The 23,017-nt window shown below is 46.9% G+C and overlaps 1 protein-coding gene across 1 annotated transcript in view; it reads right to left on the bottom strand.

The window, feature by feature from the left end:
* Positions 1 to 15,997: 15,997 nt before the first annotated feature.
* The window catches only part of DNAAF9 (dynein axonemal assembly factor 9), a 66,538-nt gene continuing 59,518 nt past the window's right edge, over positions 15,998 to 23,017 (bottom strand). The window contains exon 37 of the mRNA XM_066185197.1: positions 15,998 to 22,134. Within this exon, the coding sequence (XP_066041294.1) occupies positions 22,022 to 22,134 (113 nt within the window). The 3' untranslated portion in view covers positions 15,998 to 22,021. The remainder of the gene's footprint in view (positions 22,135 to 23,017) is intronic.

Here is a 23,017-nt window from a genome sequence, read left to right as displayed (position 1 = left end):
GTCTACACCCAACCAGTTGTTGATCCAAAATTATGGTTATATTGATCTAGGCTGATAGGAGCAAGGTATCACCTCACAGGGGACACTTGAAAAATCTCAGTCTAAGAACGCTTGAGATCTTCAGTCCAAAATCAGCCAATTTTTCCTCTTTGACTACTGTGGATCAATTCCTGCTCTATTAAACTTGAGCAGCTCCCATTTGCTTCAAGTGCTTCCAAGCTGTCCGCCAAGATTCCTCACACAAATCACCCTCTGATGGGATCTGGAGCTGGGTCCCCTTGAAAAGGGACCTGATTTTCAGGAAATACCTGGCACCCACCTGCTGGACACTCAAACTTTTTAATTTTTAACGTGGCCCGACCCATTAGGGTTGGGAACTGCAGTAATGAAGGCATTCAGTCATGAGATTAAGACTTTAAAAGATATTTATTTTGTATAGAAAGGCTGTCATTGGTGGCGTGCTGTCCATACAATAGCTGGGATGGGAAAAGGGAAGAGTTTAAACAAGGCTCTGAGAAATTAGAAACATTCCTCTACTTTAATGGTGGTTTCCCCCACCCCCAAACAATTAATGCAACATACATTGACCTCCCACAGCCCTGAGCATGCTGACATGGGAACACATGCCCAGCTTCACCTGGAAACCAGGAATCTCCAAGGGATGGCTCGAATTAACTCAATAAACCAAACAAATGTTTGTTTTAAACGTAGCAATTAATTATCTCCTTGGGTCTCCTTCCCCATCGCTGGCTTCCCTATCACCTCATCGCTGGCTGTGCTGCATACAATGTTCTGTTCCTTTCTTTTCTTCCTAAAGATCCTAATGGGATGCAGCCGGCCAGGCCAGCAGCTTCGGAAACAAGCACAGAGCGAATTTAATAACAAGCAAACCTGCACTTAATAAAGTCTGTCATCAGTAATGTCTCCACTGAACGCTTGCCAGGAGAGAATTGTTTGCACTTACTGTGTGAGCCAAGTCACAGCTTTAACAGGCAAGGCACAAATAAAACCCAGCCTTTCCCATTCTTTTCGCATCTCTGTTTAAACCTACCAACAAAAACTCCGGGGCAAACAATGAAAAAATCCAGATTCAAGCAGGAAAAAAAAATAAAATAAAAAAAATATGCCAGCATCCCCCCCACCCCCACCCCCAACCCCCCCATTATTCATTACATTATGAAACACATTTCATAATCTAATAATTAGCAAGGGGACAATTTTGTTCAGCATGAATCTGGAGTCTTTTGTCATTTCGTGTTAGCACCCAGAACAAATGGACATTGTGCAGAGCGCGGGTGCCGAGACCGGCCGAGGGCTCCCTCCTCCCCTCTCTCTCCAGCAAAATCGTGGTGAGGATGGGAGGATGCAGAGCAGCCACACGCTGGACGTGAGACAATCCATCCCTGGGCACTGGGGGAGCCTGGGGAAGGCAGGACAGGCTGCATCTGCACAGCCCTGGAGGGCGCTGGGTTGAGGCACGCAGCGCAATCCCTGTGCCAGTGCCAGGCTCTGCAAAGCTAAAAGGACTCCAAGTCTTGCTCTCTGTGGCTTTTTTTTCCCCCCACGTTTTTGGTTATACCTGGAGGGGGAAAAAAAAGAAGGTGGGAAATATCATTTATCAAGGGTTTTCTAGCCAGGCTGCCCCGTAGCTGTGGCTTCACACGGGGTGTGGAGCTCATGAGGTGCTGGGGTCAGACAGCTTCAACTTCTTCAGGGCTTGTGAAACTTTTCCCTGTCCCTGTTGCAAAATCAGCCAGATATCCCTTCTGCCCAGGAGCAGAGGGAAATCCCTTGAGAAGGGGATTTTCTGATTTTCTGCACCAAAATCTGGTCCCTTGTACTGCAGAGTTGGTTTGTGAGGAGCAGGGCACTGCACTTGGAGAGTTGGTGTGAAACCAAGGCCACCACAACACTTCCCCTCCACAGTGACCTCCCCAGAGTGGCTTCATTTCTGCTCGGAAAGTGGGTCCAGGTGGGTTTTAAAGGCTGGAGGAGCAGATAGAGCTGCTGCTGGTGACCATTGGGTGGTGAGTGGTGATGCTGAACAGAAGGTTGATTGTGTCCACCCAAGGAGCAGAAATATTTGGGAAAGAGCCCCAGCACTGCTATGCCACCAGCACCTCTCCTTCAGACCTCCTGCTCTCCCCTGCTCCCTAGGCTGCACACAGCCCAAGCCAGAAGATTGTGGGTTTCTGTGGTTTGGGGAGGCCAAAATTTAGAAAAAAAATTATTTTAGTAACACTACCAATGACAATAGTGGGAAAATCAAATTAATTCCTAAAACATGGCAGTGATTTGGGATCTCCTACAAGCAAGGAACAGGGCTCACCTCCAGCTCTTCAAAATCCAGGACAGCGCAAATGGTGAGGATAATTCACGGGATGGTGATGAACAAGTGACCATCGAGGTGACTCCCCCAACCAAGGGCCTGTTTGACCTCACTGACTCCCAGGACAACAGCTGGGGGTGCTTCTTCCAGATCCAGTGTCTGAGGCCACACAACAGAGAAAAATTGCTTTTAACGCTTTTAATTTCTGGGGTTTTCACCAAAAGGTTAGAGATTTTGCCACCAAGGAGAGCAGCCCAAAGGGGAACTTTGCTCCTGACTCTCCAGACATCCCGACCCTTGTTGGCCATGTCTGAACTGGTTAATAAAGATTTAGATGCTGCTCTGAGCAAGAACTACCCAAGGAGCTCTGCCCTCTCCAGGGCTACTCCTGGCCCTCCGTGTTTGTTTTCGGGAGAGGATTTAGGAGGCAGCACATCCAGGAACGGAGCAAATTTCCTCACACGTTGTTTGGGACCCATCAGCCACAACGGGCTCTTCCCTTGGAGGCTGAGGCTGGACTGCAGGAGTGGGATCAGCTCCAGGAGCCACAGCCTTTCTGTTGGAATTCTGGAAGCTGAGCATTTGGGGGTTTAGTATATAGTAGTATATGTGAAGCAATATTGGAGGGCTTTGGGCGTTGTCTTAGTCCTTCTTCTTCACCTTCTTCTTCCTTCTTCTTCGTGGGTTTGGGTGGTTTACTGTAGTTGGGTGAAAAAAGCCTGCATTGCGGGCCTTGGGTGGTCATTATTGGGTCAAAACCATAAATAATATAGGTGTCATCTTATTATTGGGTGTTTGGCACTTAAATAACCTTGGCAAGAGTTAGAAGCACTCCATTTTACCTCATTTCTCTAAATTGCTAGTTGGAGCTCACGCCTCATGAGTCTGTACGTAGATAAGAAACAATAAACATCCAAGTCCGAACTTGAAATCTACATTTCCTGTGTGCTATTCATCCTGACACTGGCAGAGAAAAAGAAGCCAGAACTGTAACACTTTTCCAACCTCAGAGTGGCCACTCTGTCCCCACTGTCACCTTCCACACGTCCCCAACGTCATAGCGGCCACCAGCTCGAGCAAGGACAACACCATCGGTGCCAGGTTCACCTGGAGAGGCCCATCCTGGTCACCACTTGAGGAGCAAAGTCAGTGTGAGCACTGTGCTCCCACATTTGGGCTTCTAAAAATGGGGAGAAGCAAGGGAAATAAGGAGTTTGTCCATGTCTGTCAATGTTAACCTGCTCGTTTTCCCACCCCGGGTGGGATCCCTTCCCCAGGGAACACAGTCCATGGAGGAGAGAGGGTGTTTGCTGGAGCAAAAATGGGAAGGGGATGTGTTCACCGGGGCTGCAGGAACACACATCAAACTGGGAGCTGGAGCTGCTCCTCCCTGGAGGCCATCCTGCAGCTGGAGGAGAGGGATGGCTCACCTGGAGGCGTTCAGGGCAAGCCTGGATGTGCTGGGAAGGATTAAAAATCCCAGGGAAGGAAAAAAAAAATGCTCTCAAAACTGGAGGATGTTGAGGAGACAGGGATGAAACTCCCAGAATTTCATCCAGGGGGGGAGTCAGGGTGTTGCCCACAGAGCTTTTCTTCCCACAGGATGTCCAGATATTCACTGGGGCCTCCGATCCCTCTCGGAGATGCTGCCGCCCTTTAAATCAGCACCAACATATGGAAGGCTCCTAATATTGTGCTTCTGTCAGAGGAAACCATTGTTCAGCCTCTCTACAGGAAGGATGTCTCACTGCTTATTACCAGCTTGAATAATTGTTTGGAATGTTTTATTTGACATTTATTCGAGGAGCTTGGAAACCCGCGCGGTTTCTTTCTCTCGGGAGGATAACAACAAAAAAAAAAAACAAATTAAAAAACATTTTAAATACACCCAAGAAAGCCCAAACTGGAGCCAGCAGCTTCAGATGGCAGCAAGATTTTTCTAAATGTAAATATATAGTGAAGCAAGTAAAGCCTCCTTGCCTGGGCAGAGGAAAGAAAGTAGAGATGCAGTATTTAATCATCTTTAAAGTATCTTCCAGGCCTTCATTCTCAAGGATGGTGTGTAAATCTTGAGGATTGATATAAAAAGGATTGAAACAAAGAGAGGGAGCAGGCAAGGAAGCAAAACATCTCATCACTGGACAGAAAGCACAGGCAACTCTGCCCTTAAACTCTGACAACCCCCAAATTCCTGATATAAAACCACATGTTCCTGCTTAGGTGGGTTAAAAGATGCACAGAGGAAATACTGCTCCATAGCCGCCCTGGATTGATACTTCGAAGGGGGATTCTGTTTGCAGTAATGAAGAAAAAAAAATTGGACTATTTTTTGGGTGCTGCACCAAAGGTAGTGGGGGAGCATGATTTGCTTTCTTCAGATCTGGCAATTTAAATCTGAGTTGTAGCAAAAGCCCAAGAAGGTTTGAACCTTTTCTGGGCCAGGAAATAATTACTGCAGGTAAAATACCAGGATCCACGTTGGACAAAGTACAAGGACCACTTTCAACCAGGGGAAGAGCTTGTACCAGTCAAGATCAGCTGAACTCCTGCCTGTGGTGCTGGAGAACAATTGAAGAAGAAAAGATCCCCAGACCTTCCTCTCCTCAACCATGTTCCCAATATTCCATATCAGGCCATCCACCTGGGATAAGGGAAAGAGAAGCACAATGGAACTTGAGACCCCTTGTGTGTCTTTCAGAATCAGACTCACAGAAACATTTATTTCATCATTCCACTCAGATCATCGAGTCCAACCATTCCCCCAGCACTGCCAAGGCCACCACTGACCCATGTCCCCAAGTGCCACAGCCACAAAGCTTTTAAATCCCTCCAGGGATGGGGACTCCAGCACTGCTCCGGGCAGCTGTGCCAGGCCTGGGAATAACTCTAGACAAAAAATCCTCTGCTCCCTACAAGGCTGAGCAGGCAATCCAGAGCCCAGCCCTAAAAGTCAGAGCCTGGAAAACTGCTGGAAGTGGCTGTTGTCCTCCTAACTCCCCCCATCGGCTGAGTACCTGTGCATGAGCCTTCCTTTCCAAAGAGAAATGGAATGCTGCTCCTCCACTGTCCAGAGCTCCATTCCCAGCTGTCCATTGTCCAGGGGCAGCTCTGGAAGGGAAATTGTACCTGCAGACCCAACAGGCTCCCAAAAACTGTAATTTCTCTTGTGTTTTGTGGAAGAATTTTGTCTGGAAGAAGAAAAATGATTTGGCACAAGGTGCCCAGAGAAGTTGTGGCTGCCCCTGGATCCCTGGAAGTGTCCAAGGTTGGACATTTGGCTCGGAGCAAACAGGGATAGTGGAAGGTGTCCCTGCATGGCAGGGGGTGGAACTGAGTGGTCTCTGAGGTCTCTCCCAACCCTATTCCACGACTCTCAGTTCCCACTTCCATCTCCCTCTCCATGTCCTTTTCCTTCCCAATCCTTCCTTTCCCATTAACTTTTCTCAGCTATGCTGCCCTACCCTCCTGAGCCTCTCCCTGAATCTGTGTTTACACACACGTTTTTAGCTAAAACTGTCCCATCTTTGCCCAAATTTCAGCAGGCAGGTCACAACCACACGCCTCCAGGGAACAATCCCGCTTCCAGCCCAGTGATTAATTCCTCTTTATCCTTCATAATGAGGTCCAGATTAGAGTTACCTTGAATTGTGGTCCAAACAACTTATGTCAGAATATAATTACCTGGAGGTGCTGAGAACTTTAATGACACTCCCACGGGGGATTTTTCACTTGAAGGATCTGAAGTCAGTCTACTCATATTTCCTCTCTGCGCACTCAGGGAGAGCATGTAACCTATTTTAAATGTCATCCTTATTTAGATTTACGCACCTCAAAGCCCCAGAGCTCGAGGAGCCTCCGCAATAAACACGAGCACCAAACTCTCCAAAAATAACAGCCCCGGGCTGAGCGTCACTCGTGAAACAACAATGAGAACAAACCCACACATCTCTGCTCCTCCTTCCCCCTCTGCCCAGCAGGATTAAATCAGGGAGGAAGAGATTACAGCGCATACCTGCAGCTATAAAACACACCTTGTTCTGAGAGCAAACTCAGTTCAAAAAGTCAGGAGGAGGCCTCCAGGCAGGCACCGAGCTGTGCACGGCCAAAAACTGAACAGGAATCACTCACCAGTTACTGCCATGGGTAAAACAGACTCAGCCGGGGGAATTAATTTAATTTATTCCAGCAGCTTCCCCCAAGCCAGTCCTGCAGCCCCTGGCTACCAAAACCTGGCCACACAAACCCAATACAAGGAGGTTTTGCCCCACTCTGGGGTTCATCTTGGATGAGAGACTCCCTTGTGCTGCTCCCAGAGCTGGGGAGTGACGGAATTCATGCCTTATGTTTTGGCTTTCGTGTTTTTTGGATTCTGTGCTGCCTAGAGGTGCAGTTCTGAGCCTCACATGAAGTGTTAGTCAGCTCTCTCCACAGAGTTTGTATTCTTCACAGAGCAGATAGACAGAACAAATCCTTTTCCTGCTGAAGGCCAAGGACAACGCGTACAAGTTTTCAGGCCCAGAAGCACAAACAAGGGTGGGCTAAAGAGGAAAGACAAGAAGGATGGGACTTCATTATCTGAAGCTGTAATTGGACAATTAAACCCCAATGTGCAAATGGACCCAAACTTATAAAAGTGTGAGACCTTGTGACTGGGTGTCTCTTTTGTGACCATTTTGGGTCCACCTTGGGTGTAGCCCTGGCCAGGCTCTTGTGCTGCCCAAGGTGTGTCCTTAAAGGCCTTTTAATAAATATCTACTTTATTCTCTAGCTCTGTCCAGTTTCTGTTCCAGGTCAGCCTTCCCAAGGCATCAGAATCATCGAATCCTTAAGATTCAAAACGAGCTCCGACATCATCCAGTCCAATCATCAAGTGTAGGGTACAACAGCAACAATATCTGCACTGGGGTAGGACTCCCAGCTCTAAAAGACCAGAATAAATAAAAGCCTTCATGTCATCAAAAAAGTTCCAAAATTATTATGAGAACAGCACAAAAAGTTTGGTCAATCAGGTCAGAGCCAGGAAAAACAGGCCTAACATTGCCCAAAGGACTTCAAAATACAGAAAGATGAAAAAAAAAAAAAATCTAAAAAAAAAAAATCATCCACTTCAACTTTAAATTCAAATAGGCTTCAAACTTCCCCTTGTCGGCCTGACAACTGGGATTTCGTGTGAAAATGCAAGGGAAAAAAACTGGGTACAGACAAGAAAAATACATGTAAGGAGTTTATTTCTGAAAGCAGAGCTAAGCTCTTTTGTGCAGCCACCAGAGACCGTGTAAGTGAGAACGATCTTGTTCAGCGAGTTCCCAGGGGATCTGGCTTGGGAAGACGAGTGGGAGGGAGGAAGGGTTAAAAATATTCTTCAGAGAAAGCTTGGCTGCGGGATGTGTCTCCAGAGGGCCTGGAGCACAGGAGGGACTGGAGATAAACAGACATCTGGAGGTGCCATCCTCCCCACCAGACTGGTGATACAATATTGGTAACGCGGGGAGAGAGGAACCTGGAAATTCCCGGAGGAGGAGAACGAGGACACAACACAAGTCACAGCTCTGGCTGTGGAAGTCCCACTTCCCATAGGAAAAGGGAGGAAATTATGAACAGGAATTTCTGCGTGGGGCAGGAGAGACCTTCCAGAGCCAAAGGACGGGGGGAAAGCCACAAAGGGGCATTTCTATAACAGAACCCAGGTATTGTCCTGGCTAGGCTGAAGATTGGGCAAAAATACCTCCCAAATCCAACTTGATTAAGGATTTAAGGGCACCTCGTTAGCATTTTCAGTCAGAGGTTGTTTCATCTCCAGGAGCTGCAAAAACAAATCTCCACGGGACATCAGTTGGGCAAGAACAAAGGGGAGAAGGAACAACTTCTCCTTGTATCGAAGAGTGGAACTCCTCAGGAGGGACTTGCCAAAAGCACTGGAGTGATGAGAACCCCGTGACACCACACTGACAACACTTTCCTTGCCTCACCAAAGTCCTCCTTGCTGTGCTGCTTCCCCTCCGTGGGTACACGGAGTGCTCGGAGCATCCGTGAGGAAAGGATCCTTCCTCTCAGCCTTTCAAACGGAATGTGGTAACCAAGGTTACTGGGGTTCTGCTCCTGTGAGTTTTGTTCCCAGGGAAAGCAAAATTCCCCCTCCCTCTTTTGGTGGTGCACTGATGGGATGGAACAGGGCTCTGCTGGACCAAACCCTGAGCACAGGAAAACAGATCCCACAGCAGTCAGTAAATCACGGAATCATGGAATGGTTTGGGTTGGAAGGGGTTTAAAGACCACCTTCCAACCCTCTGCCATGGGCAGGAACAGCTTCCACGAGCCAAGGTTGCTCCAGCCTGGCCTTGGACACTTCCAGGGATCCAGCTGCAGCCACAGCTTCTCTGGGCACCTTGTGCCAGGGCCTCCCCACCCTCACAGCCAGGAATTTCTTCCCAAAATCCCATCTAACCCCATCTAACCCAGCCCTCCCTCATCTTAAAGCCATTCCTGTAATTCCATCCTTTGTCCAAAGTCCCTCTCCAGTCTTCCTGTAAGCCCCCTTTAGGTACTGGAAGGTCTCCCCCAAATCCTGCTCTGCACAGCCAGAGCTTCACCTCTCCTTACCCTTCCAGTTTCCAGCATCCTGCATCCCCACCCTGGCACACACCAAATTTACCTTTCCATTTCCCTTACTGCCTCCTGAAGGAGAAGTTCTTCTCCAATTCTTTTGCAACACAGCAGGAGCTCCTGGGGTGAGCTGCAGGTTGTTCCCAAGAGAGCCCCAAGGGACCCTGGAGTCTCAATCCAGCCCTGCTGGGAAACACTGAGGTATTTGATGTAGGATTTTTTTATCTCATGGCAGTTCCTGCTGCAAGGAATGGGTAAGAACTGACCCAGTCCTCACACACAATGATGGATTGATGGCATTCCTGATTATCCAGCTGGAGGAGAGGATGTTGGGCTCCTGTTTCTGGGAATGACCACGAGCCAAGTGAGGATCAAGCACCCCTGAACCTCCTGGGAAGAGGCTGCAGATCTCCAGCAGCAACAAGGGAACCAGTGATCAACAAACTTTCTCACTTTACACTTTCTAGCCTCAAACTCCGAGGATGTGTCTGGTTTCCCCTTTTCCAAGGGCTGAGAGAGGACTTGAGGGAACATCCAGCTGCTGTACTCAGAACTTTTGTTCACCTATGATTTATAAACACAACAGAATGGATTTTTTAATTTATTTTTTTAGTTGTTTTAGGCGTTTTTATCTCCAGAATTTCTTCTTTCCTTGGTCACCTGTGGTCAAGGTGGCATCATAAGATGGGACAGCCAGGCTGGGGGTCTGTTTCCAGGTCATGTTATAAACATTTAAATTCAGGTTTTACTTCAGTAACTTTACTAGAAATGTGCTGAATCCATTGTTCTTTTTTTGTTGTTTTTTTATTTTTCTTTTCCCTAAGCCTTCCCCTGAGACATTCTGAACTGAACATTTCAGGTATCTCAAAAAGGGAACAAAACACAGCTCAGATCCCAAAATAACCATCAGCAGAGGCAACACAGGAGCAGGGAAAGAGCTCTGCTCTTGGTTTTCTTTCTCCTACCCTCTTTTTATCTTCACTCGGGAGGAAAAACAGAGGAATTTCTGCTCCTTGCTCTGCTGATTTGGGGCAAGGGTTCCATGCAGGGGTCTGCAGCCCCACAGAACTTCACTCTGGGGTCTTTTAAGCACTTTGACCTGGATTTAACCAGCTGAATCAAGGCTGTCCCCTTCCTTCACATCATCTGTAGGGTCAACAAAAAAGCAGGAGCAGATGGGAGGATTTTGATGTTCAGAGTCGTCTTTAGCTGAGCTTTTCCTCCCAAGCCTGAGAGGGGATTCACTCTGCATCCTTTTCCCATAGTTTTGCTTTTCCCCCCACTTTTCTCCTACAAGAGGCAGCTCTACAACAGCACTGAGGCTGAGAATGGATTTTTAACACAACAGAAAAGTCCGAAATCCCCTCTGTGGATCAAGTGACCCCTTCAAGGAAAGAAGGATGAGACTCCATGGGAGGAGGAATCCAGAGGGTTCATTCCATGCAGACCAGGTGCAAAAACCTGCTGGTGAAGCAAAGGCACAAACACCACAGCACCAGGGCTGGGCTTTGAACCAGAAACCACCATTTACCCCAAACGCCTGCAGCTTTTCTTTCTGGGCAGGGTTCACCGGCTCCCTTTTCTTCCACTGGAAACGAGAGGAAATCTGGCTTCATATGATACGTAAATAACTGAAAGCTTCTGACTTAGAGACAAAAGAAGGGGAAAAAAAGAGAGAGGGGGGGGAAAGCAATTGAATTGTCACAGTAATTTCTCTGGTGTGATGCTCTGGTTGAGACAGGTTTTCCCTAAACTTCAGCCTTGTGCAGGTGTCAGTGAACTCACCAAGGGCTGACTGACAGCCTTGAGGATGTTTCCAACCCATTAAGCAATGAGTTCCTCATGAAAAGCTGAGAGAATCCTTCACCTATTGCTTTAGAATCATGGAATCCCAGAATGGGTTGGGCTGGGAGGGACGTTAAGGATCTCCTCATCCCACTCTATCCATGGGCAGGGACACCTTCCACCATCCCAGGGTGCTCCAATCCCTGTCCAACCTGGCCTTGGACACTTCCAGGGATCCAGAGGCAGCCACAGCTTCTCTAGGAACCTGTGCCCACACTTGGGGGGGAAACAGGAAGGAAAACAGGTCTGGATGAGGTTGCACAGATAACTGCACACCCAGAGCAGAAAAACAGGGATTTAAATTATCACAAAACCTCTCCAATGTCCAGATCACAAGGAAAATGTTGATTTGCCCCTCGCTGTCCTGTTAGTAGGATGGGAATGTGGATTGCTGGCCTGGACAGCAATAGGAAAACTGCTGGGAGAAGACCATGAGTCCCAAACCAGTGCTCATGGCTCAGCCTTTGAAGGCTCTCTGCAACAGTGCAGGAATTGTGCTGGAAATGTTGGATGGGCAGGACTCCCAAAGGCACAAAAGGGATGAGAACACCTCCATGGAGAGCAAGAGACGCTCAGCCACGGCAGGCTGGCTGCAGACAGTCAGGAACAGTCACTTCCAGCAAAAGGTTGAACCAGGACAGGGGGAAAATGCCTCCCTGGCCCACTCCAGCAGCGTCTTCCCCCGCCGTGGGCTGTGCCAGAGGAATCCTCGGGGTTCTTTGTGCACACATTAGGCTTGGATTGAAAACTATTGTTGTTGCTCCCCTCCCCTGCTGCCAAGACTGAGCAGATGGCTGAGCTCAGCACTGTCTGGGAGCCAGAGGCAGCAGGAGCTTCCCAGGAACTGAATTCTGCGTCCCAGAGGGAACAGGGAGTGCAGGATGGAGTTCAGCAGATCCTGGATGAATCTGAGCTGTCCTTCCTCATGTCCCTCGGCACCAGGTGGAGGGGCTGGCTTCTAGAACTGGTGTTAGGAAGAAACTCTTTGCTATAAAGGTGCTGAGGCCCTGGCACAGGGTGCCCAGAGAAGCTGTGGCTGCCCCTGGATCCCTGGAAGTGTCCAAAGCCAGGTTGGATGGGGCTTGGAGCAGCCTGGTCTGACTTGACCATGGCAGTGGTGGAATTGGATGATCTTTAAAGTCCCTTCCAACCCATCCATTCCATGATTCCATCATTGTAATTTCAGGAAGGAAATTTGTAGTTTGAGCCTGGTTGAAACAGGGAGAGAAAATTCCCATGGTCAGGTCAGTCGAGGCTGTTCCAATCCTCCTCCAACCTGGCCTTGGACACTTCCAGGGATCCATAACCACCTTGCATCCCTTCTTCTCTCACTCCACACTGCTTTAATCCCTTTAATGACTCTACCTTGGCAGGAGGGGCTGAAAGAACACAAGGCCCAAAGCCATGACCCTCTCTCCCTGTGAGGTGGATGAAACACACACAGAGGAAGGAGCACATCCCAACTCTTTCTGTGTCCACTCCATCCTCCCACATTCCCCCCCCAAGGATCCCATCCGATGCCTGCTGCTGGTTTGTGCTTTTTCCCTGACCTCTCTGAGACCCATCATGTTCCCAGGAAAGTTTATTGTTAAGAACTTGCACCCACCTCACCTAAGCAAACAAACATCGGCCAGCGGAAGGGACACCCTTCCCAAACCCAGCCAAGCCCAAACCATTTGTGTTCCATTTGCTCTGCAGCAGTGATTTTAATCTGAAGCACACACCAAGCGAGCCCAGGCCTTGCCTTTGAGCAGAGAAATCTCTTACCAGCCCTGCTGTGTCATCCCACTGCCAGGTACAGCAGGGCCTTTTAGATTTTAGGGAGGAAATGGAATAATTCAAGATTTTTTACTCCATCTTCAGCAGAAAGGAAGCGGCAAGGAATGCAGGGAATCATGGAATGGGTTGGGTTGGCAGGGTCGTTAAGGCTCACCCAGTTCCACCCCTGGAGCAAGGACAGCTTCCACTGTCCCAGGTTGCTCCAACCTGGCCTTGGACACTTCCAGGGATCCAGGGGCAGCCACAGCTTCTCTGGCCACCCTGTGCCAGGGCTTTCACACCCTCACAGGGAACAATTCCTTCCCAATATCCCACCTAACCCTGTTCTCTGGCAGCGGGAAGCCATTCCCAGTGTCCTACGATCCCAACAGTCCATTCAGGATGGGATACAGTGAATGGAGCAGCTCAGCTCTGGCAGCTCAAGGCATTTAGAGGCACCACAATTTGCAATTCTGTCTTTGTGCTCTTCTTTGTGCCAGCAAAGGGAGAAGGGATGTGTCTGCTGGTACAGGAGGAACTTCAGCACTCACCTCAAGAGGTTCCTCAGGGAAATACAACAAAATTCCCTATTGTTGCACAGGAACCACATCTTTGAGCAGTCTTCAGCATCCAGCCTGCCTCTGGGACCTTCCCTGAGTGCTGGTGACATCCCTCCTGACCTAGGGCAGAGAAGTTCCTCCTCATTTCCCTGGGATGGCTGAGGGCTGCCAAGAACCCCAGAGCACAGGGAGGACAGCGATCCCAATCCAGAACCACAACCAGGAGGGTGTGGGAAGCCTCCAGATCCTGGAGAAGGCTCTGGGGACACCTTCAAACACCTTGCAGTGCTTAAAGGGGATCCAAGAGAGCTGGAGAGGGACTGGGGACAAGGGCATGGAGGGACAGGACACAGGGAATGGCTTCCCACTGCCAGAGGGCAGGGATAAATGGGATATTGGGAAGAAATTGTTCCCTGTGAGGGTGGGGAGGCGCTGGCACAGGGTGGCCAGAGAAGCTGTGGCTGCCCCTGGATCCCTGGAAGTGTCCAAGGCCAGGCTGGATCCACCTGGGATGATGGAAGGTGTCCCTGCCCAGGACAGGGCGTTGGAACTGGATGGTCTTTAAGGTCCCAACTTCTGGTTTGATGCACTCAAGCACCTTGGATATTCCACATCCCTGTCCCAAAAAAATCCTGTGACCCAACCCTACAGCCCCTGCAGCCTCCCCTTCTTCTCCAGCTCCTCTGTCATTCTTTCTCCAGAGCTTCCCAAAGCATCCAAAGGCCCAAGGAAAGGCTTTGGCCAGGCCGAGCTCTGAGGCTGACAAGATAAAGAGTTAAAGCAGGCGAAGCCAAACCTTTGGAAGAGAAAAAGGGCTCTGCAATAAATCAGATATTAGAAGGCAGGAAGGTGCTGTATAGAGGAATCAAAGTCCGGAACAGGATGTATATAAAGCAAATATTGAACTAACTTTGATAACACAGAAAAATGGAAGATTTTTGGTGGGGTTGAGCGAAGGCTCAATTTGAACCATTAGAAATTTCCTGTTTCACTCGTGTGGGGCGGTTTTGCAGTGATCTATACAATGCATTGTGTGCCTGCTGATTTCCTAGCCATGAATGGGTCACCCACATTTTACTTTCCATGCTTTTTTTGTTGTTTCTTTCTTTTTTTTTTTCTTTTTTTTTCCTTTTTTTTTTTTGTCTGTCCTGGAGCAATAACACTATTGAAATCCTCCAGGCCTTGCCCATTGGGTGTTTTCTTTCCTACCAAGACATCAAACTGCCCTGAAGGTTTATTTTAAGCCAATTCAATAGGAGGGATCACACAAGCACCTTGTGGAACGTGTACAATGGGAGCCGAACCCAGGGCTATTCAATTAACAAGTGTTCCCATTTCCATGCAATTCCTGTTGGGAATTCATTACTTTAATTAGGCTGGTAATTTATGAAGCTAAAGAGGCACCGTTTGTCGCTGGACACGTAGGCAGAGAAATTCCAGATGAGTTCACATGGAAGAAAGAGGAGCTTGTGAAAAGCCGAGGAGAGCTGGAAACCTCTCCAGATACAACCAGATTGACCAAAATGAGATAATGAAGAGCAAGAAACAGGACTAAAAACCCTGATTTGGTGTATGTTCAGGAAAACCTACCTCATCTCCTTTAGAAAATGAAACTCAGACAGTTCCCCATCATCTAAACCCTCTCAAAGCATTTTTAACTTCCCATTTCTTCATGGGAAGGGTTGTCCAGCCCTGGCACAGGTGCCCAGGGCAGGGCTGGAGTCCCCATCCCCGGAGGGGTTGAAAAGCTGTGCGGATGTGGCACTTGGGCACACGGTCAGTGCTGGGGGAATGGTTGGACTTGGTCCACCTTGGAGAGCTTTTGAGCAATGTGTAATAACCCTTTCCATGAAGGAATTTTCCCAATATCCAATCTAAACCTCCCCTGGCCCAGCCTGAGGCCGTTCCCTCTCCTCCTGTCCCTGTTCCCTGGGAGCAGAGCCTGACTCCCCTGGCTGTCCCCTCCTGTCAGGGAGTTGTGCAGAGCCACGAGGTCCCCCCTGAGCCTCCTTTTCTCCAGGCTGAGCCCCTTTCCCAGCTCCCTCAGCTGCTCCTGGTGCGCCAGACCCTTCCCCAGCCCCTCAATGTCTGTCCTGTACCTGGAGACCCCAAAACCACCCCCAGCACTGGAGGTGCCCCAGCAGCGCCAGCACAGGGGACAGGCACTGCCCTGGCTCTGCTGCCACCTCAGGGCTGCCACAGAAATTCCTGATTTACAGATGGGAGCGGCTTTCCAAACCCAGCTGCACAGCAAGGGAGAACTCCTGGATTCCAGTCCAAAGTCCATGCCCCAGAAGCTGCTGTTTTATGTGCACACCTGGAATATGCAAAGCAGGCTGCATTTAACAGGTTTTACATAAACTGTTCGTAAAAAAACCAAATGCAAAAACTTCCCCCCAGTGAATGCAAAAGTGATGTAAAGCACAGACAGAAAATCAGCGGCAGGCTCAGTTTAACCAGCAAAAATCTGATTCATGCTCAGCCCCTCAGGGAAAAGAAGGGTAAGGCGGGATTGCCCTCTCCATGGCAGCCAAATCTGAGATCGGTGGATCTTGAAGCTGCATCCTCATTTCTGTGAGCACAAGGAGGAAGGTTTAGCACCTCCCTCTATTTGTCAATCTGTAAATATCAACTTATGCTCACACATAGCTGCTGAAAAACCGAGACAGCAGCACAAAGCAGATGAATCTTCTTCTAGCTTGAATTTTACCCAATTAAAGCAAGAAGGTCTAAACTTAAAAGAGCAGCTTAAAAACCCACAAAACCTTAAATTTTTATATTTTATTTGATTATAAACAACTCACCTTTCTACCAGTTTCAAAATTTTAAAGGAAAACCACTCAAAGTCTAAAAATCCCAGTTTAGGAACCTGTGAGTTTATTAAAGGAGTCAAAGCCAGGCAGTGGATGGATACTGTTTATTGGTTCTTTCCATCACATCTGAGTTACAGGTGTAAAAGTCACACAAACTGCAGGTATAAACATGTAAAACAATACAAAAATAAATGGAAAGGTAATTTTATATTTACTGAATCAAGTTGTGTAATAAATACGAGAGGCAAAAAGCTTCAATCACACCATTCAGCTGAACTGAAGTTACAGTAGTGTTTGTAAATAACACGTTTTTAACTTAGACTTGCAATTATTAAAGCATTGAGAACTAGTATAAAAGTGAATTTTGGCACATTGTAAAGTGAGAAGTGTTACGTCGGGATCCGGCTGTTGTGTCAAAATGAAGCGATTTCTCACGAGCTTTCTGAGGTACATTTTTAACAACCTAAGATTAGATCAACCTTGTGATTCTAGCAACTCACAGTTCACAATTCACTATACTAGTCACAATTTTTTTTTTCCCTTTTCAAGAATACCGAAGTATTCCAGAGCTTAAATCTGTGCAAATTCAGACAAGTTTCGATTAAAAAATAACAATAATTTAAAAAAAAAAAACCCAACTTATTTAGGGAACCCCGCACATGCAACTCAACTCCTTCCTGCAATCTGGTGTGTTAATTGCAAAGTGTAAAACTGGATTAATCATAAATTGCACAGCTTAAAATTCAGATACTCCCAGACTGCAGAGCAGCTCAAGTTGCAAAGGTTCCCCTGCTAAGTTTGTCACATTTGAACGCCTATAACTTCAGTAACTTCTGATCACACTCATTCTCGGTGAGGAGAAAGAAAAAAAAAACACCACCACAAGCTGCTAACAGAGGTCAGCAAAGCGTGGAAACCCCTTGAGGACTCTTCAGCACTTCCCAAGCTCAGGAATGCCTGGACACAAATTTTTTCCAAGTACAGTAAAAGAGAAAAGGAACGGTGTAATGGCACTTTTGCTGCATCCAAACATCAGTGGGTTAGAAATGGTGCTTTTTTTGTTGTTGTTGTTTATTTTTTAATTGTACAGTAGCAAAAAAAAAAAAAAGTTCAAACCTCCGTCCTTCGGAGTAGCTCCGTCCTCACCTCGACTTCCAAGGAGTGAGGACACCAAATCCCCTGGGCTGGGGATTCCATACAGTACAAACAGCTCTGACCAGAGTACAAAAGTTACGCTCTTCAAAAAAAAAAAAAAAAAAAATTCAAAAAGCGCTGCTGATCGTTAGAATCGACTCCCAAAAAATCAGCAACTGCTCTTCAACAGCAGCAGCATTAGGCATTTACGTATTTCAGTCCTCAAAGAGTTTTCTTTTAAACACTTTAACCATTTGTGCTAATATTTGTCACTAGGTTAAATTTTTAAGTCCTTTCACCAAAACCGTTATTTTCCTTTAAAAGAAAAAAGGTGGGGATGCAACCCCTGACATCCATTTATTTGGGGAATAAATGGTGTCATCTGCAAGGCACTACTACATTTAAAGGATACCATTGTCACAGTTTCACTATTTCGGTATTTTTTTCTTTTTTTTTCTTTCTTTTTTTTTTTTCATTCTGGTTGAAAGTCACAGTTCAAAAAATAAACGATAAAAATTGAGGTAATCAATTTCTTTCAATACCAAAATACATGAATTGAGCCAGTACCAGTCTGGTGAAAGGTCTTTGTAATACACAGCTATGACCATAGAGCACATGCAGCACAGGACAGGAGGGTTCTAGGCCTTTGTTCTGAGCTCTTCTGCTCCAGTTTTTAAGGAACAGCTCAATTTGCACAGTCACACCCCAATTATTTCCTTTTTTTGTTGTTGTTGTTCACAGGGCTTGGAATTCCAGCTGGATCAGCCCCATCCATATTGATTTGAGAGCTGCACAAATTGGAGTTCTTAAAAAGAGTTCAGCAGAGCAAAAATCAGCTACAGCATCTTTAATCTATTTTCAATCAATTGCACTTAAATCTACTCTGTATCCACTCACGAGTTGAGACAAAGCCTCCACCACGTGCCTGCTGTCCCAACCACTGGAATTTCTTCCCACATCACATCCCACTACTCTAAATATATGGCTTTGCAGATGAGAGAACTGGGACTGGAACAGCTGGGTTTACACTGAGTGAATTGGCAAAGCAATTCCAACTGGAGTTCAATTTCCTAATGCCCCTTTTTATTGCAGCGCTACCACCAGAATTTTGGGGACTCCTAAAAATTCTGGGCTGTGAAATGATTTCATGCAACCAACTGGATTTAGCTGTAAACCCCTGGCAGCCCCCCAAACCCACTGCTAGCTACCTTTGCTCTACAGGCACTACAGGATATTAAGACTAAAATTTAGCCATGCATAGATAAAACTCACGAGCTTTATCAGGATGCTCCACACTTGTGATCCAGGGAATACATCCCAGGAAAGCCTAAAAACACAAACTAATTGCTGGCTTTTACTGGCCTCTAACAGGATACAAGTAGTTTTTTATATAAAGTCTCGTGGTGTGCAAACAAAAAAAAAAAGTAAAGTATTAAAGTCTTCAATTCAGACAGCTTTTTAAATCTAGGAGGAAAGCGAGGAATGAAACCTTTATTAATATTTCTATCCCAGCCTGCAGCACCTGGAATTCCACCTCTGCACTGTGGAACCCTCACAGGACAGGCACCCAGCAATGAAGACCAAAACCACCTAAAATGTGCTTCAGGTCATTGAAATTTCACTTATTTCATATTCCAAAGGTAAAAAATGCATCTCTTTAGTAAAGCATAAACTCTAATTTAGCCTCTGGTTTGATGGCAGGGGTTAAATCTCATTTTCCTGCCACGGGATGAGGCTGTGCAGATACATTTGAAGTATTTTAAGTATCCTGCAAGAGACTTTTCATTCCATTTCTTGCTGTATCACAAACATCTGGTCAGAAAGAAAAGCTGCAGTTGCAGTAAAAGATTGAGCTGTCCCTAAGGCAAAGGAATATGAAAATAAAAAATTCCTGCTGGGCTGTTCTCACCTAAATTCTGAACACATGCATGCTACAATAATCTCCTTATTCAAAGAAACTCCAATAATTATCTGTAAGTAGCTGCTAAGGTACTTTATAATCCTTCAGTCAGGGATTTATAAAGCCCCCTTTAAAATGATACTGAATTAAGTCAGGACAGGCTGCCAGCATTCCTGTTCTATCATTTAGGAACTACAAAAATTCTGTTGCAAGTACTTAAAAGCTGGTTTCTCACCAGCACAGTGAAATGTTACGGTGTGCAAACTCTTCTGGGAAGCTCCACAAACGAGTTCCTGCCTCTTTCAAGTAACATCCTTTGCTATTTTTTACCTTTGGAAATCACTCATCTTCATGAAAAGGAATTCTTGAGCTGAAGAATTTCCCCCTTGCCTTGCCTTGCTTAGTTTTTAGGACTGAAACAGGAATCCTCCAGGGATAATCTAAGCAACAGCAAGGTGCACATTGCAGCCAGCCAGGAAATGTTTTCCAGAATCCCACTGAGAGCACTGGGAAGAAATTAAGATTTCTCCACTGATTTCACCCTGAAATGTATAAATAGCTTTTCCTTAAAGTCAAAATTTTGAGTGCAGACTCAAACTGTGCTGAGGTTTTCAGATGGGCTGTGCCCTGGCAAAGGTGGGGGTGGGAGTGTTCCCCCAATTCTTGCTTTGGGAACATCCTAACAGCTCTGGGATTAGGGACTTTTCTGAGTTGTTCCCACTGTTTCCACATTTTTCACTTTGGGAATACCCTAGCAGCTGTGGGATTAAGGACTCTGAGAAAGTATTCCCCCATTTCTCACTTTGGGAACGTCCTGGCAGCTGTGGGAACAGGGACTCAGTTCTGAGGTTTTTCCCATTGTTCCCCCATTTCTTGCTTTGGGAACACCTGACAGCTCTGGGATTGGGGACTTTTCTGAGTTGTTCCCACTGTTTCCACATTTTTCACTTTGGGAACACCCTGGCAGCTGTGGGATCAAGGACTCAGTTCTGAGGTTTTTCCCATTGTTCCCCCATTTCTCGCTTTGGGAACATCCTAACATCTCTAGGGACTCTGACAAAGTGTTCTCCCACTTCTCACTTTGGGAAAACCCTGAGAGCTCTGGATTAGGGACTCTTCTGAGCTGTTCCCACTGCTTCTATATTTTTCACTTAGGGAATGCCCCAGCAGCTGTGGGATTAAGGACTCAGTTCTGAGGTTTTCCCATTGTTCCCCCATTTCTCGCTTTGGGAACATCCCAACAAGTGTCGATTGGGGACTCTTCTGAGTTTTTCCCATTGTTCCCCATTTCTCACTTTGGGAACACCCTGACAGCTCCAGGATTAAGGATTCTTCAGTTTTTCCCACTGTTCCCCCATCTGTCATTTTGGGAACATCCTAACAACTATGGGATTAGGTGCTCATCTGAGCTTTTCACATTCTCCCGTTTCTCGCTTTGGGAATGCTCTGACAGCTCTGGAATTAGGGACAAAATTCTGAGTTCTCCCCATTGTTCCCCCATTTCTCGCTTTGGGAACACACCAACAGCTGCAGGATTAGGATTTCTTCAGAGTTTTTCCCACTGTTCCCCCATTTCTCGCTTTGGGAACATCCTAACAGCTGCAGATTCAGGGATTTAAAATTTTTTAATCATTCTCCCACTTCTTGCTTTGGGAACACCCCAACAGTTCTGGAATCAGGGATTCAATTCTGAATTTTTCCCATTGTTCCCCCATTTCTCGCTTTAGGAACATGCCAGCAGCTGTGGGATTAGATGCTCATCTGAGCTTTTCCCTCTGTTCCCCCATTTCTCACTTTGGCAATACATCAACAACTGTGGGATCAGGGACTCTGAGAAAGTGTTCCCCCATTTCTCGCTTTGGGAACACACCAAGAGCTGTGGGATCAGGGACCCAGTTCTGAGTTCTTCCCATTGTTCCCCCACTTCTCACTTTGGGAACACCTGACAGCTCTGGGATTAGAGACTCTTCTGAGTTTTCCCACATTTTCCACATTTTTCATTTTGGGAATGCCCCAGCAGCTGTGGGATCAGGGACTCAGTTCTGAGGTTTTCCCACTGTTCCCCCATTTCTCGCTTTGGGAACATCCTAACAGCTGCAGATGCAGGGATTCTAAGTTTTTTTGAATCTTTCTTCCATTTCTTGCTTGGGGAACACACCAACAGCTCTGGGATCAGGGACTCTGAGAAAGCGTTCCCCCATTTCTCGCTTTGGGAACACACCAACAGCTCTGGGATTAGGGACTCAGTTCTGAGTTTTCCCCACTGTTCCCCCATTTCTCGCTTTGGGAACACACCAACAGCTCTGGGATTAGGGACTCAGTTCTGAGTTTTCCCCACTGTTCCCCCATTTCTCGCTTTGGGAACACACCAACAGCTCTGGGATTAGGGACTCAGTTCTGAGTTTTTCCCATTGTTCCCCCATTTCTCGCTTTGGGAATCCCAACAGCTGTTGATCAAGGACTCAGTTCTGAGTTTTTCCCATTGTTCCCCCATTTCTCGCTTTGGGAACATCCCAGCAGCTGTGGGATTAGGGATTCTTCTAATTTTTTTAATTATTCTCCCATTTTTTGCTTCAGGAACACACAGTTATGGGACTGGGGACTCTTCCGAGTCTGTTCCCCCATTTCTCGCTTTGGGAACACCCCAATCCCACATCCTGAATTCCCCCACTGCTCATCGATGCTCCTGTGCAACTATTTCCAAGGGACACCCAGGGACTGTTTGATATCTGCACCACAACCCAATTCCACAATTACATTCTGACCTTTTTAGGAAATAAATCCAGTTTTGCTTCGTTTCTCCTCCTCCTCCTTCTTCTTTTTCCCCACATTTCCACCACAAGCCAGAGATTCCAGGTGATGCTTTGTACAGTCTGGAATTAAGGTGAAGTGGAAGCAAACCTGACAGTACAAACAGCTAAGCAGTTACCGTGCTAAATGCCAACCTTAGGGGAACGATCCCTTAGTTTGGGAAGGAGTGCTGAAAACAGACATTTCACTCAATTTCTCATGAGTCAGAAGGACAAAACAGCATTTTTGGTTCCTGACACAAGGACAGAAACACCCAGGACCCACGTGCTTAAGTCTTCTGCTCAAAGAGGTCGTGGTACTCCTGCTCCTCCAGCTCCCTGTTGTATTTCTCAATTTCCCTGTTGGCTTCTTCCAAGTAATCGTTCATGAACTGGTCCATCACTGGTTGGGAAAGGTGAAGGAAGAACATTTGCGCAAAGGGAATTTAGTAGAAAAGAACATCCAGGTTTGAAGGAAGGGCCAGTTCTGGGATGCTCAGTGAAAGCAGAAATTCAATGCATTGCTTTCTGGAAGTCTACAGTCAGAGCTATCACAACTCAGAGCTCCCAGGGAATAAAGAGCTGCACAAGGGGTATTTCCCAGCCAGGAGGAAGGATCTAAGAACAGCAGAACCATAGCAGGGTTAGATGGGATATCAGGAGGAAATTCTTTCCTGGAAGGGTGGTGAGGCCCTGGCACAGGTTGCCCAAAGAGATATGGACTCCCCACACCTGGAAGGTGCTGGAATGAGGTCAGCTTCAAGGTCCCTTCCAACCCAAACCGTTCTGGGACTCTGAACACATTTCCAGCTGTTCTGCTGCAGCAGAAGTCCAAACCTCTGCCCAAAATTCAAATCCTCCAGAAAGGGTTAACCAGGCCTGCAGCTTTCACTGCCAAACACCAAGGGGGAGGTGGAATGAAGAATTCTGGAGTGGCTTGGGTCAGAAGGAGCTTAAAGACATCTCATTCCACCCCATGCCATGTGCAGGAACATCTTCCACTATCCCAGACTGCTCCAAGCCCCATCCAACCTGGCCTTGGACACTACCAGGAATGAGGCATGAATAATTTTCCAGTGAATACTGAAGTCCAAGTCTGCTGCTGGGTTTTGTGCCCTGCAGACAGAAATCTGCTGGTTTAAAATTTTAAAGTTGTCCCACAGGGCACAGAGAATAACTCTGCTCTTATTCCAAAGCAGCATCACAGAACTCACCTGGATTTTTACAAAGTTTGGTGAAGTTAAGGTGAAAAGTAAACTGGGAATATAAAACCAATTTGGAAGTTG

This window comes from Chamaea fasciata, unplaced genomic scaffold (genome assembly GCF_029207755.1).
Source record: "Chamaea fasciata isolate MVZ Bird 193981 ecotype frontalis unplaced genomic scaffold, bChaFas1.0.hap1 SCAF_6, whole genome shotgun sequence".
Taxonomy (NCBI): domain Eukaryota; kingdom Metazoa; phylum Chordata; class Aves; order Passeriformes; family Sylviidae; genus Chamaea; species Chamaea fasciata.
The sequence above is the reverse complement of the archived record's forward strand: the minus strand, read 5'-3'. Positions and strand labels throughout refer to the sequence as shown.